The sequence below is a fragment of the Canis lupus genome, chromosome 29 (genome assembly GCF_003254725.2).
Source record: "Canis lupus dingo isolate Sandy chromosome 29, ASM325472v2, whole genome shotgun sequence".
NCBI classification, from domain to species: domain Eukaryota; kingdom Metazoa; phylum Chordata; class Mammalia; order Carnivora; family Canidae; genus Canis; species Canis lupus.
Window position 1 is genome coordinate 11,410,136 of NC_064271.1, and position 16,296 is coordinate 11,426,431.

At 36.0% G+C, this 16,296-nt stretch overlaps 1 protein-coding gene across 4 annotated transcripts in view; it reads left to right on the forward strand.

Moving 5' to 3' along the window:
* Positions 1-16,296, forward strand: part of CHD7 (chromodomain helicase DNA binding protein 7) — a 191,530-nt gene that overhangs the window by 134,653 nt on the left and 40,581 nt on the right. For all 4 annotated transcript variants that reach the window (XM_025477808.3, XM_049103686.1, XM_049103683.1 and 1 more), the window contains 6 exons: positions 6,033-6,147; positions 9,663-9,746; positions 11,302-11,439; positions 11,536-11,657; positions 12,228-12,471; positions 13,614-13,790. In XM_025477808.3, the coding sequence (XP_025333593.3) occupies positions 6,033-6,147; positions 9,663-9,746; positions 11,302-11,439; positions 11,536-11,657; positions 12,228-12,471; positions 13,614-13,790 (880 nt within the window). The remainder of the gene's footprint in view (positions 1-6,032; positions 6,148-9,662; positions 9,747-11,301; positions 11,440-11,535; positions 11,658-12,227; positions 12,472-13,613; positions 13,791-16,296) is intronic.

Consider the following 16,296-nt stretch of genomic DNA (forward strand, 5'->3'; position numbering starts at 1 on the left):
TTAGAAGGAATACAGCCTCATACAATAATAGAAAAGTGAGTAAAGTCATATTTGCCTGTCCTTTGAGAATGAATTTTACTCTGTGAGGCCACTCTCCCTCCTCTGGCTGTGCATAGGATGCCAGGCACTTGAGATGAGATGTCTCCTATCAGGCGAAGGCTCTAGAAAATTATGACATCATTCACATATTGAAATGCAGTGAGCTGTGATTTTGTTTGTTTCTGTTTAGTAGATTTGAATTGCAGAAGTTTTAAAAACTGAAGAACTCAGTGAGTTGTTATTCTTTATTGTAGATATAGGACCAGACACATCTTGATGAGGCCAAGTAGTTATGAGGATCAGTAGTCATCCTGCTAAAGTCATCCCATCTGCGGCCTTTTTCTAGTTTAAGCAGTAGTCACAGAACAAGGACAAAAATCTTCATGGATAACATAAAAATTAAGTTTAAAAATGTCAAAGCAAGGAACTCAAACCCCATATTAATAAGTTCTAGAGTTTAAAGAGAGGCTTTTGGGAGTTGCTGTTCTGACAGACAGCTGTTCAGACAGCCTAAGAAAATATACCGTACTCTTAGAAAATGAAAGCACTGGGCCCATGGTCTCTATCATTCTCCCTTGTTGCAACTGCCACTGTGTTAATAAACTAATGTAGTTTAAAGTTTTGCTCATAAGACCTTTATTGAGTGAAAAGATGAAGAAGTCTCTTGTCAGTGTTATTGTGGGAGTTCAGTGATATACAGAATACAGCGATAAAAAAATTCTCTGTATTAGATGGATGTTGTCATCATTTTGTACTTAGAGCATTATGACTGTATACATGTGGAAATTGTACATATGACATGATTTCATATATAGCCATATAAGGGAAGCGTCAGCATAGGTAAGGAGGAGATATAAGTAAGCCAGAGACAGTTCTCTGGTAGATTTATCAAATCACACACAAAGCAAGAAATTTAAGTATTGATTCCCACAAAGTGGCACCACTAGATCAGCATCCATTCAAATCAGGATGTGGAAGTGAGGGCTTGAGGTACTTGATTCATTTGTGACTAGGTCCCACTGCCAGTCCAGGAGAGACCAGTCATCCTTCATCGGTCATGTGAGATGAGGCAAATGTAGTTATAAAGAAGAGCTTTTCTGTCTGATATTATTGAGTTCTAAGAGAAATTAAAATTTCCATAAAATTAACAGTTCCTGTCAACCTTTTATTTGACATAATTTCAAATTTATAGAAAAATTACAGAACTGGTATAAAGAATTCTTGTTTTCCTTTTTGTAATTGTAAAAGTATCTTCTGGAAAGATTTTTGAGATTCTTAAATGTGCTAATGGTTACCAAGTGGTGATTTACTAATTCTATCACCCATTCTAAATGTATTAGTTGGGTTTCCACTGTAAGGGAGAATTTGGCCTAAATCTGCTTCTTTGTAGCTGTGTAGACTTGCAATGTCTTATTTTTATTCAGTGGGCCATAATTCTTTATTATCATATCATTATTTACTTTGCTCACATCCCAGATTTGGCCACTGGGAGCCCCTTTAGGCTGGATACTGTTTCCTTTTGCCTTGTCCCCATCCTTCTTTGAGCACTTCCTTACTTTCTGGCAGCAGAGGATATTCTAATCTCATCTTGTAATTGTCCTGTTTAAGTCCTGGAATAGGTTATTTATCCAAAGAGACTTGGTTGTTTCTATTGAAGAATGGCATTTAGAAACCACCATTTGAGTACTAGGTGTACGCATTGCTGCAGGGAAGTCAGCACTTCAGGGGCCTGTCAGTAGATAGAGCTAGGTGGGCCACCTGCTCGTGTACATGCATGTACACACATGTGTATAAGTATGTGTGACATACACATATATGTTACATGTACACGCATGTGTTTATTATATATACACATCTCTGTGTACCTACCTATCTACTTACCTAACAATGATGAAAAACAATGCCTATAAAGGGGGAGGGCCTTTATAACAATTGTTCTGGCTTTATTTCAACAGCACTGCAGGGTTCATTCTGTCCTTTCCCCTTCTAATAGTAATGACTCCCTTCTTCAACCAGGAGAAACCTGGCTCTCATTATCTCTAATATATTTGCTTAATTGTCAGTCTTAGAATATACAGGAAGTGTTTTCCAAATTACTAGACCATATTTTTGTGAAAAAGAAGCCTACCAACTATAAAGTTCATTCAGTATTTGTATGTTTATTTGAGAGAGAGAGAGCATGAGCAGGGGGAGGGCCAGTGGGAGAGGGAGAAGCAGACTCCTTGCTGAGCAAGGAGCCCAACATGGGCTCCATTCCAGGACCCTGGGATCATGACCTAAGCCAGAGTCAGACCCTTAACCAACTGAGCCACCCAGGTGCCCCAGCTCCCCATCATTCTTGTTGATCTTATTTATTTTCTTTTTTTCAAGTTCATGAAATAATCACATGGTTCAAAAGTCAGAACTTCCACATAAGGATATTCAAAGACACATCCTTTTCCCTTTCCTTCCACCTCATTCCTACTTACCTTCTCATCAATCCCAGATTTATCCTTTCTGTAATTTTTGGTATGAACACACAGATAACATATATATATATGTGTGTGTGTGTGTGTGTGTGTGTAAATATATATACATAAAATATTTTACATATAATAAAAGTATTATTTTCTCCTATTTTCTTACAAAAAATAGCAACTATCAGTACACATTTTCACTTTGCTTTTTAATAATACTGTATTTTGGCAATTATTCAATATCAAACCATAAGGTCTTCTTCACTCTTTGTTACTGCTCCATTTCATGGCTGTGTCATCACTCATCCAAATACATCCTGTGCATGTGGGCATGTAAATTGCTTTTGATATTTTATAGTTATAGATAATGCTACAGTATATATTCTCATGCCTATATATTTTGAGATTGTTTTAGGCACAGTTAGAGGGTGAAATCCTAGGAATGGGATTGCTGTATTCAAAGGCAAACATATATGTAGTTCTATTAGGTATTGCCACATTCCCTTCCATAAGGGTGTGGCCCTTTGCCTTCCTACCAACAATATAAGAGACCATCTGTTTCCCTACAAACTTTCCAGTGTAGTATGGTAGTTTCATTTTTTGTGAAAAATTGTATTTTGCTTTAGTTTTTTTTTTTTTCTTAATTTGTGAACAAGAACATCTTTTCATTAGTTTAATGGCCATTTTTATATCTTCTTTTGTGAGTTGTGTCATCATGTCCTCTGCCCATTTTTCTGTGTGATCTGTTGCAACTATGTTTTCTTAGTTTCTATTATCCTTTGACTTTATATTTTTATTGCATTGTAAATTAAAGAAATTTTTTATGTATTTAGATTTATTAATATTTTCTCTTATTGTATATGGCATTTGAGCCATAGCTAGAAAGCTTTTCCCTACCCCCAGATTAAAGAGGAACTTGCCATGTTTTCCTCTAGTACCTGCATGGTTTCATTTTCTGTGTGTAGGTGCTTGATCTACTTGGTGTTTATTTTGGGGTATGGCATAAAGTATAGTAATATTTGGTTACTATAAAATTGGTTCCAATTTTATACTTTTCCAAATATTGTTGTTTTAGCACTATTATTAAAAAGTCCATCTTCATCCTGGCAATTTGAGATATGTTCCTTATCATGTCCTAAATTTATATATTTATTTGGAACTATATACGTACCTTTTTTTTTTTTTTTTTTTAAAGAGAGAGAGCAGGGGAAGGGCAGAGGGGGAGAGAGAGAATCTCAAGCAGGCTCTGCACTGGGCTCGATCTCATGACCTTAAGCTCTTGACCTGAGCCGAAATTAAGAGTCAGGCATTCAACCCAGGTGCCCCTGTACCATGTTTTAATCCCTTGATCTGCCTTTCTATTCATGAGCCAGTAGCATGCTGTTTTACTTATAAAGGCTTATGGTATATTTTAATGTCTAGTGTATCTAATTTCCCCTAAAAACTTCCCCTTTTTAGTGTTTTTCTGGATGTTCTTGCATGTTTATTTGTATATATGTCAGTATTAACTCACCTAACACCATAAAAATGCTTCTTTATATTTTATTTATATTTATATTGTATTACATTTACGAATTTATGATTTATGATGGTGAGTCATGCTCTCTAAAAATAAGGTTGTCTTTCTAGTCCATTCAACTCTATTTTTGTGTATTTTAGAAGGGTTTTGAATATTTCCTTATACATTTCATACATTTGTAAATTAAATACATTGCTAAGCATTTGATGTTTGTTGATAACATAAGTGGTTTTCTCTACCATTGTATCTTCTGATTATTGTTAGTGTAAATGGAAGCTATTGACTTCTGTATGTTAATTTTATATCCTGCTACATTGCTAAATTATTTCATTTTATTATTTGAATGAGTATTCTAATGGATTATCTAGGGTTTCCCAGCTATGCAGTTATACAGTCTATAAATAGGGGTAGTTTTACTTCTTTCCAATTATTGCCCCTCCTTGTTTTCTCTTGTCTAATAGCATTGGCTAGTGCCTCAAGTACAATATTGAATAATAGTGGGGGTGGTGAGTATCCTTGCCTTCTTTCTGTTCTTAGTGAGAGCTGTGGTTTTTCTCCACTTAGTAATGCAGAATCACTATCCAAAAAATTACAGCCCAGTTTACAAATGAGAGAGTGACTAAATGCCTATGTCCACCTCACAGCCACACCAGTGGTGCTTTTAAAGGCATGTGCTGCACCTTAGGAAAGACAAGGGTGTTGACTTACACAAATGTCTTTTTCTATCCAATAATTAGACTAGACTAGGTTATTTTTATAGTATTTGTTTCTGATAATATGCAGTAGCAGGTTGCACATTATTTATTGGAAATTGAGAAAGTACTTGAAAGTAGAAAATAAAATACTTGGAATCTTACCACCCAGAAATGATCATTATTAACATTTTGATGCATTTTCATCTAGGCTCTTTTCTCTGTGTGCATGTGTGTACAGGGTTTATATCAATTCATATCCTACAAGGTATATGTATTTAAAGTCCTTATCTCCCTCAGTCAATTGTAGAAGGACTAAATTAGTCCTTCCTTTTGCATATTATACTTTACATAAATATAAACGATATAATGCTTAATATCATAAGCCTTTTCCATGTCATTGATCATTTTTGACAGATTTTAGAATGGCTGCATAATTTCTAAGAGTAGTAGTACCTTGATTTTGAAATAGGCACATATTCAGCACCTTATTTCTTTTTAATGTCATCACCAGAAAGAGGAATAGGAGACAGGCTATCTGGGGCAGGAAGAGAATGATGGTACAAAAGAATATTGAAATAGCAAACCAAAGAATGTCAAAGTATCATAAAATGTTAACTATATACCTATAGTCAAAGGGAGGGTGAGAGTGTTCAAGTTGAGGTTAGAGAGAACAGCTGTGCTTGGAGCAGGCCGTGGTGAGTATGAAGAGGAGAGGACTTGCCCAGTGTGAGGACTAGGTAGACAGTAGAGAGGGAAAAATTCACAGGGGTCCAAGAAACATCATTTCAAAGCTCCTGGAAGAATGAAGCTGGGAGGGCAGAAATTGATCAGGGGCTGGTTGGGGTGTGGGTGTTCAGAGAGCAAGTGATGGTTCTTTTCTCTCTGATTGCTCTAGAAGGACTAGGTTAGGTTTACCAGTGCTGTTTTAAATTTGAATTCTCTTAACTTGATGGAAACCTTTTATTTCTCAATTAATGATAAAAGGCTCAAAATGTAAATTCATAATTAGGGCCACCCTGTAGTGCTAATTGTTTTGTATTGAAGTGTAATCCATTCACTTATGGAAACAGCTTGTTAGTAGGTCCTTTCCTCTTTTTAATGGGAGATAAATAAGAGAACTGGAGGCTTAGGATGGAAGACAAATTCAGGCACTATTACTGATTTTTTTTTCTTATTCTCAAACATGAATAATTGTATTGACTGTTGATCAGCAGTCTCAATAAGTAGGTAAACAGCTTATTTTGTTAATTATTTAGTTGATTTTGGGGGGGAATAATAAAATTATTTTCTACATGTTTCAAGTATATTATTTTATTCTTTTAGCTCTTATCTTCATTGTCAATGGGCATCTGTAGAAGATCTGGAAAAAGATAAGAGAATTCAGCAAAAGATCAAACGATTTAAGGCAAAGCAGGGCCAGAACAAATTCCTTTCAGAGGTATGAAATACCCAGTTAATTTTCTTAAGTAGTAACTTTCTTAAAGTGTTTGACTTTTGAATTTTAGTTTAGCAAATGGCTAAGAAAAAAAATAGTTTGCCTCATTTGGTGCTGTTACTTACATACTGGTAACTGGTTATTGCTAAAAAAAATTTGTAAACAGGAAATTTCTCATTCTTCCTGTTGCTTAGTCTAGAAGATACTGGTCCTTATATTATGTGGAAATATGATGGTATCATTAAAATCTTGTAATGAAAGTATAGTTAGCAGATGGTGAAAAAAGTCACTGGATAAAAGTTCTATTAAGATTTAGTGAGTTAAAGACTCTATAGTAAGTATTAAATACAGTTTCTAGAATGTCAGTTACTTCTACTAAGGAAAGTATGTGGCAGATTTCTTTTGCTCAAGTTAATACCCGATCACTAAACTCATCTTTACTAATGATGTGTGCCATGTGGTATTAGAAGTTGGTATAATGTCTTTGCCTGTCTCCCTTTATCCTAAATTATCGATGATGAAAAAGGTAACCATACCTAGGGCAGGGAAGGAAATCTGCATTTTTTAAAAGAAGTTCCAGATTTCCCCTCCAACATAACTTGATTGCATTAAAAATGCTTTTGCAGACTGCTTACTGGGGTCTCTGGACTTTTGCTCACCAATTTGGTTTCACTTACAGCCTCAAAAAGATAAAAGAGAAACCTTCACATTGAAAGATTAAACTTGCTGATTTATTAGTTTCCCTCTCCATAAAGGAGTTAACAGAATGTAAACTGCAAAGAAGTGTGAAATTTGATGCAAAATAATGCCTGTTTAACAACCTACTTCGCACCCCCACCCCTTTTTGGACATGAGGGGTGGGGATGGAAGAGTGTTCAGTACTTTTCTGTCATAAAATCCTTATAATCTCAGATGACAAGTCTGTGGTCTCCTGAAGTCTGATTTCCATGCTCCCAACAGGCAGATTGTAAAGTTTGTATTAGATGGGTGATTGGGTGGCAGTGGTTTTATTGGACATATGTCTGCATCACCACCTTTTCTGATCCGAGTATTCAGCTTCCTTGCAGTGCAGTAATTAACACTGAGGTGGATTGGAGTTACTCACATGTGTCTCTTTTACCTCTTAGAGAATATTTAAATGATTTTTTTTTAAAGGGCAGATTTTAAGAAAACACTTAAGATTCTATTTTTTTTGTGACCTTCTTAATGAAACTGAAGTTAAGTGTTGGTGACAATTCGGCAAGTTGAAATCATTAGCTTTATTTTAAAAAGACACCATATGTTCTTCTGACCTTTTCTTTATGGATCAATGTAGGGAGAAGGAAAGAGGGCAGTGGTAGCTTCCCCCACCCCCACCATCCTTAAGTCCTGGTTCTGTTTATGAAATTTATTTGGACCTTGTTTGCTGGTGTCAGCTGCAGTTCAGGGATTTGTGCCTGGTCCTACCTATGTAGCCTTATCTATTTGGGTCTATCTATGTGAATAACCTATTGCTACGGTTGAAATATATTATCTTGAGTGGTAACTTGGCAACTAGAAATCTTAAGTTTTGTCCTGAGTGGAAGTAGCTAAACTCTGAAAAGATGATCTGAGGGCAAGCACAAAAAAGATAGCAACTCTCTTCCTCTCTTTCTCTTTTACACACAGACACATGCACACTCAGGCACACACACGGACACACACGCCCTGGTTTCAGGTGTTCCATGGTGCTGCTGCTTTGGGATTTTTAATTATGACTGCTTTTGCATTCTTTGTTTCACCTAGGCATCCTTTTAAGTCCGCTGTACCTAAATCTCTGTTCAAAGTGGAAATTGCATCCCATGCATGATGGCCCAGATTATTCTCTGGGAGAATGGATGTGTTCAGGAGTAAGGTTAAGGATTTTAATTCATCAGTGAAAGCTGCCATTTAAGAAACAAGGTGTCTTAAAAGGAACTTTTATCATCAAAGTTTTAATGGAAAGTTTTAGTGTTCATACTATATAAGAACAATGCATACATATTGTGTACCTAAACCTAGATGCTTTTGACGAAGCCAGTGCATTAATACATTAACATTTTAAATGAACATTTAGATGGATTTTTTGCACTGTTCAAAGGCATTTCTCATTTCTTCTTCATAATTTTGTGTTCAAAGGACCTAAACCACACTTTTTGTTTTGTTTTGTTTTTGTTTTTTTAAGATTTTATTTATTCATGAGAGACACAGAGAAAGGCAGAGACATAGGCAGAGGGAGAAGCAGGCTCCCTAGTGGGAGCCTGATGTAGAACTCGATCCCAGGACCCCAGGATCACAACCTGAGCCAAAGGCAGACACTCAACCACTGAGGCACTCAGATGCCCCCAAACCAGATGTTTTAAATGGACACAGTAGCCCAGAGAATGTTTGCTATCCTTGTGACCAAACAGCTTATTTTTTTAACCTGCATTTTAGAAGATATGAACAGTGTTGAAGCGACTTCTACTATGTCTTGTAGAAGCTTTTTTTTTTTTTTTTTTTTTTAAAGATTTTATTTATTTATTCATGAGAAGCGGGCTCCATGCAGGGAGCCTGATGTGGGACTCTATCCCGGGTCTCCAGGATCACACCCGGAGCTGATGGCAGTGCTAAACCGCTGAGCCACCCGGGCTGCCCTTGCAGAAGCTTTTTAATGCAGTTATGTTACTGATAAATTCATCTCTAGGCACACATAATAATGTATCTTCTGTTTTCTAATTTGCCTGATTCTGACTTCTTTAAAGTATGGCATAGTCTGTAATTTCCCTTTGAGCCATATTCTGTTCTTTTATAAAGAGATGACCTTGCAAGGAAGTTAGTATTACTTTACTTCGTAAAGATTGTTAATACATTGGCTAAATAACCCAATTATTTAAGCCTCATTTCTTTATTCTTTATACTTTTAGCCAGATGCTCTATATTCAGTACAAATAAATCATTAGAACACTTAGATTAACGATAAGACTATATTCAGATGAGGGTACAGATTGATTGGCAAAGACAACCAGATACCCTAAACTGTTCACACTAAAAATAGGAAGCTCACTGGTTTCAGTATTTTTTAGCTTTTGAATAGCATTCTGTAAATGATGCTGTAAGGCCTCAGACAACTCCAGTAGTTATGAGACTCCAGTAGCACTTAACTTTGCATGGCTCTGAGACTTTATTGCAAGCTGTAGTTTCGAGAATGCTAAATGCATTGCATGCCATAAGCCTTTTGGATTGCTCATTAGTGAATTGTAATTTCACACTTCATTTAAAATATTCTTAAACATTCTCTCACAGTAAAAAGGTTTCACACAGTAATTAAAAGACCCGGTTAACAAAGTCTGAGAAGTCTGATTTCCTCATGGGGAATGATTTTGCTAAATTGTAGCATTTCAATTAATATAATAGAATTTGCCAAATATAAATTTTTATTTTTCTGTGGCCCCCAAAATATTATTGCCTGGTGAAAAGTGGAATAACGTTTACTCTTAGGAATTAAATGCACATTTTAACTTTTTTTTCCTTTGGTGCAGATTGAAGATGAGCTTTTTAATCCAGATTATGTGGAGGTTGACCGGATAATGGACTTTGCACGTAGCACAGATGAACGGGGAGAGGTAACAGAAGATCATTTGTATTAGGGGGCAGTGACTCAGACAGCTTATGTGTGTTTACAGAGAATGATTATGGAATCCTAGATCAGGTCCTGGTTCAGAGCGTTGGATTGTGACACACTTGGTCTAAATTTAACTGAAACTTACTATTAGTTTTATGACCTAATAGTGCTAAATGTGTTCTTTGCTTAGTTTGAGAGCTTTTTAAAAGAAATCAATTTTCAATACAAAACAAATACATTGGCACTTTACACAATTTCAGAATATGATCAATTAAGAATTCAGTACAGTTTGATATAAACGTATTATGAAGCACAAATTTCCCATACGTAATTAAGAGTGCTCTTGTAGAAGAATGGAATTAAATGTTATTTAACATTGTACATCCATAGTGAAGTTGATGAACCTCATTGAGTGTGGTGCACAGAGGATAATGTAAAATAATTCTCTTTATGAGTTCTTGGCATTTTCATGTTGCTTTGCAAAGCCCTGTGAGGTTGTAAAGGATGGTTGATTGGGGCAGGAAGAGTCAAGACCAGTCTAGTGCCTTCCTGACCATATTGTCTTGCTAATGATATATATGCACCCACTATGAGTTCTGTCATTCCTGGCTTCCTTGTGTAAATTAAGTTTTATATAAAAATGTTTAGAACTTACTTATCTAGTGAGATTTGCAGTGAACTCCCATTTTTTCCAGACTGTTATCATGAAGTCTATGATGCTTCTGTATCTATAATGTGATATTTACTTTTCTAGTTTTACTTAGCTGTACTTAAAAGAAGATTGTTTTATTGCATACTTACACAGTACAGTGAATGTTTTTAATATCACAACGAGGTCAGTGTGCTTTAGTCTTGAAGTGAAGATTGACAGACTCAAGTATTTTCTAGAGGAAAGATAAGGGAAATCCTGTTGATCTGCATTACCCAAAATATTTTTTCTCTGATATACTAGAGCTCAAACACTTTATGTATGTATGTATATATGTATGTATGTAATCTGTACACCCGGCATGGGGCTCAGACTTACAACCTTGAGATCAAGAGTCGCATGCTCTTCCGACTGAGCCAGCCAGGTGCCCCTCAAACACTTTATTTTAAAGCGATTAGATACGAACAATACCTCTCTTTAAGAAAAAGGCAGAGATACTAATACAGACTGGTTTCTTATTCTTTAAGAAACTAATTATATAAATGTATTATAATGATTTACCATATAAGTCTGAATCAGGCATCTAATAAATGATTTGTACAGATAGGAATAAGGCTTAAATTCAGCTGTGTTACTAACGATTTCTTTATATTTTTGGCTTTTGAAAATAGCAATGAATTTAGGTAAAAGTTAGCTTGTTCTGATGATACCCAGTAATATTATTTCTAATTTACACTTGATACCATTAACTGGGATGACTGTAACAATTGTAGTTTTAAATAAACTTCTACCAACTCAGTTCTTACTGTTGCTGAGGTGTAGTGTCTATCAATAAGTAATGTGTATGTGTATATAGATACATTTCGATCAAATGAATCCAATTCTAATTTATTTAAACCTGCCCCAGCCTGTGACTCACTACCTGGTGAAGTGGTGCTCCCTGCCTTATGAAGACAGCACGTGGGAGCTAAGGCAGGACATAGATCAAGCGAAGATTGAAGAATTTGAGAAACTAATGTCCAGGGAGCCAGAAACAGAGCGTGTGGTAAGACTTGGCTAATGGTGAAGGATTTAATTTGAAAATAGCATAGTGGTGTGGTCTTGGAGAAACCACTAATGGGATTTACTATATTTGAAACAGGAGCGACCTCCTGCTGATGATTGGAAGAAATCGGAGAGTTCCAGGGAGTACAAAAACAATAACAAACTCAGGGAATACCAGTTGGAGGGAGTAAACTGGCTACTTTTCAATTGGTACAACATGTACGTAAAGCATGTTTTTCTTCACTTTTAAGAAGACCTATAGCTTCCTGTGTAGTCATTGAAAATACTAATCAAATAATGTCACACTTTAATCTCTAACCAAAATTATGAGAAACAGCCAGGAATGGAAGTATGATTAATTTTCATCCCACAAACATTAATGCATAGATATTAATGGAAGTATGCAGAAATAATTTTTATGTCCTAGAGCACTTTGTTTGAAAATGTATTTTGTTGAAAAAGAAATGTATTTTGTTGACTCTAAAAGAACATTTGAGGGCAGCCCGGGTGGCTCAGCGGTTTAGCACCGCCTTCAGCCCAGGGTGTGATCCTGGAGACCCAGGATTGAGTCCCATGTCAGGTTCCCCTCATGGAGTCTGCTTCTCCCTCTGCCTGTGTCTCTGCCCCTCTCTCTCTGTGTCTCTCATGAATAAATAAATAAAATCTTAAAAAAGAAAAAGAACATTTGAGATACGCATTTGTGACTATCATAGTATATATTTTGTGAAAAGAAAGCAAAATATCTAACATCTGTACTTACTAAACTTTTGTTTCACTTCCTTCCCAAAGGCGAAACTGCATTTTAGCAGATGAAATGGGTTTGGGAAAGACTATCCAGTCCATTACATTTCTCTATGAGATATATTTGAAAGGAATCCATGGCCCTTTCTTAGTAATTGCCCCATTGTCCACAATCCCCAACTGGGAAAGGGAATTCCGTACCTGGACAGAGTTGAACGTGGTTGTGTATCATGGGAGTCAAGCTAGTCGTCGGACCATTCAGTCGTATGAAATGTACTTCAAAGATCCCCAGGTAAAGCATCTTGAGTGGTATGCTCTGTGCCTATCATGTACATTTCAAGGTATTAGGTATTAAAATGGACTCACATGTTTGGGGAGAAAGTCTAGATTTTACAAAATTGAGAAATTGCTTCAGATTTCTTACCCAATTGTGTTATATTTTCCTATCTTATAAATACAGCTAATTTTTTTACAACCTTTGGTCATTCTGATTATTTGATAAGAATGAATAAAATATTTTTACCTTGGGTGACTATGGAAAATCATTTAATGTGCTGATACACTAATTGGTTTTATTTTGCAAGCCTAAGGAAAAGCTAAATAAAAAATGGTGTTCTTAAATGTAAGCGGAAAAATTATTTTGTTAAACTATTACTAGAAGTAAAAATTTATTGGGCATGCAGTGTTTGTGTGAAACACACCCAAAGGGAAGAACTTCTCCTTTGACTTTTTGTAGCACTTGGGATGATTTTTGACTTACTCTTGTTAGCTGTATACAGTTATTCTATGATACTGACAGTGAAACATCATAAATGAGAAGGAAGAAGAGTATGTGCTAAAATAATTGTAAGCTACAGGTGGTAAGTAAAAATCCTATAACTGGAAATAGGAAGAGTTTTGTTATATGTTTGCTTTGAGTATAAAATCTAACCTATGATTAAATACTTCAAGGAGAAAAATATGGAAATCTATTTTGGTGTTTAACTCTGGATTTGAGAGATTGTTAAAAGTTCTATCCTAGGTGAATGTTTTTTCATTTTAGCACTTCAAAAGAAATGTTACAAAAGTTAAAAAAAAAAAAGTAAAAGATTTTAAACAGTAAACAAGTTTTTATATACTATAGTATATAATCTTTCAGCTTTTCACCTTTTGGGGGTCTCTAGGATATAATTAGAATGGCCACACTTAGTGGCACTTTACTACATATGATCTGTGGAGAAATTGGATTGGAAACTTTACTAATGATTTTCAAACTTCCTTGAAAAAAGAAAGGTTTTTAAAGCTCCCCTGCAAAATAACCTTGAAAACAAAAATGCAACTTGTTACTAAAATAAAGATGTCCCCAAAAGATAAATATATCCATTTTATGCTACTTATTAATCAAAGTTCGTGTAATCTCTAATGCTAAATAATAATTTAGAACCGTTCTTGTAGGGTCGAGTGATAAAGGGGTCCTATAAGTTTCATGCCATCATCACTACATTTGAGATGATTTTGACGGATTGTCCTGAGCTGCGGAATATTCCATGGCGCTGTGTCGTCATTGATGAAGCCCATAGGCTGAAGAATAGGAACTGCAAGCTGCTGGAGGGGCTCAAGATGATGGACTTGGTCAGTGATCGTATTGATGATTCCATTGAACCCGAACAGAATCGTTACCGACTCAGTATTCTCACAGCTCTGAATTTGACTGATACCTGTGTAGGGTGTTTCCAAAGTCTGTCAAATACCATGATATGTCCTCCTGAGCTTTCAGTTTCTCCAAAGTTATGGCTGTTCTTGATTCTGACATTGTTGGCTGGTGTCTTTGCACAATTGTATTACAGTAAGGTATAGTCAGGATATTTTCGCTGAGATGGATTATGAGTATTTGATTTTCCCTTTTGTTTATAAATACTGCCATTTCATAAACTGTGGGCCAGGCTTTGGCCCAGTGATGATAATGAAGTTATATTCCAGGGCTCAACAGTTTTGGCACATTGAATCCAGTAGGACTTGTAGAGTCAAGTTCTTTGTATGGATTAATACCCGGAATTGGTCAAGTTCACACAGACACTTAGAAGTTTGGGGGCATTTACAAGACCTTGGATTTGATCTGGAGTTGTAGACCATACCTCCTCCATACTCTCATACTCTCTCTGCTTCCTAAGAGGTGGTCAGGTTTTTCTTTTTCTTTTTCTTTTTTTTTTTTTGGTCAGGTTTTTCTGAATAGATTTTTCTACATTTTTTTCAGTGGGGGTGTTATGGGATAATGTATTATAGAGGTGGTAGGATTTTATTGATTTTCTGTTCCATGCTTCTGTGTATATGGTTTCCTAGCAGAAATTATTACATGACTTCAGTCATCCTCAGACTTCTTTGTTCTCTGTAGTTTGCAAAGTGGGTTTTGATCACTTGTTTTCATTTTTAATGTACATTTTAAAACCTATGTTATTGTCATTCAGTATGTCTTGGATGTTTTGATGAGTTTTTAAAAAGTGCAAAAGATTTAAAAAATCTCTTTGATGTTGCCTTTTGTAGATTAATATGATCTCTTGTTAATTGAGAGTTTGAGTTGGGAAGAACATTCTATACGTTCATGACTATAAATTTATTTACTGAAGAGTGGTACTACCAAAAAGAACACTTAAAAGCTTTCTGTTGCAGCTGCTTCTTTGAAGCAATTTCTTTTATTCATTAGCCAGCAGTTCTTTTAATTAAAAGCAAACAAAATCCAGTTTTGTTTAAAGGAATAAGTCTGACTGAATTATTCTATTAAGTATGGGATTTCCGGGGAACCTGGGTGGCTCAGTTGGTTAAGCGATTGCCTTCAGCTCAGGTCATGATCCCAGGGTCCTGAGATCGAGCCCCAAGTCAGGCTCCCTGCTCAGTGGGGAGCCTGCTTCTCCCTCTCTGCCCCTCCCCCTTACTTGGTGTTCACTTGTGCACTCTCTCTCAAGTAAATAAGTACAATCTTTATATTAAGTATGGAATTTCCATCCTAAGACGTTTCTCATAACCAGTTTATATTATTTGGCGACCAATCCAAAAAAGAAATTAAAATACTTAGAAATAGTGAATAGTCTTGAAGACCTAGGTAAGCACATGGAAAAGAGAAACTCTGAGACTGTATTTGCTCTCTCCATGCAATACTTTAGCATTACATTGAAGTAAACTGGTATTTGCAGGCAAATGCGAGTGTTCATGAAGTACCTAACTACATCTTCCAAGTAGGGACCCATCTTCACAGTGGTCCACGTAAAAGACAGCTAGAGTACCACTTTCTGAAGGCTTAAATAGTCACCTGAGTTTATCTGAGTTGTTTCCTTTTATTAGTTTATGTGCTACCAAGCAGTTGATTCTAACTGCAAAACTGTCCTCCACTGGTGCATACAGATTAGTTAAATGCTGTCAACATCCTACAATGTAATTGTAATCGGGAGACTTGAAAGGATTTTCTGTTGTTTATAGTAACACTTCATTAATGGATTAGAATCTCTTAGCCAGATAATTTTTCTGTTACATATTGCAATGTTCCTTAATTATTTTTCACGTAACAGCCCATATAGAAAGTCATAATATTCTAGATATACCATGTCATAGTGGGACAAAGCTGAGAATGCTGCCCACTGCTATAATGGACCAGCCCTGGGATCCTGACTCTCAGCCCTCCTGGTCATCTCAAGGACTCACATACCTGTTACTCATTCTTGGTTCACTCACCAGGAATCTCTGATAAGCAAATGAAACACAATAATTGTTTTTCTGATGATCAAGAATCTTTCTTGAAAGAGGTTTTCTAGATGGAATACAGCACCGTTGTTCAGAATTAGAATGCAATTGTATTTGTCTAGTTCTGAACAACTAAAGGTTGGCCTTTAAATTCTTATTTACAGTGAACCTTATGATGATGACTTACACAGTGGCCACTTTTTATTCTTGTTTCTTAGAATAAATCACAGTGAAAATAACGAGCAGTAAGTTTATCCAGCTATGTAGCAGGTCAGAGGGAACTGCTGTTTCCTGCAGTAGACTCAGTACAAAGGTATACTTGATGAGGATTGTGTTCCAAGTGCATTCTCAGAAAGAGAAGACCACTGAGTGTCTTTAGCTCTCCCATCACAAAAGGAAATGCTCA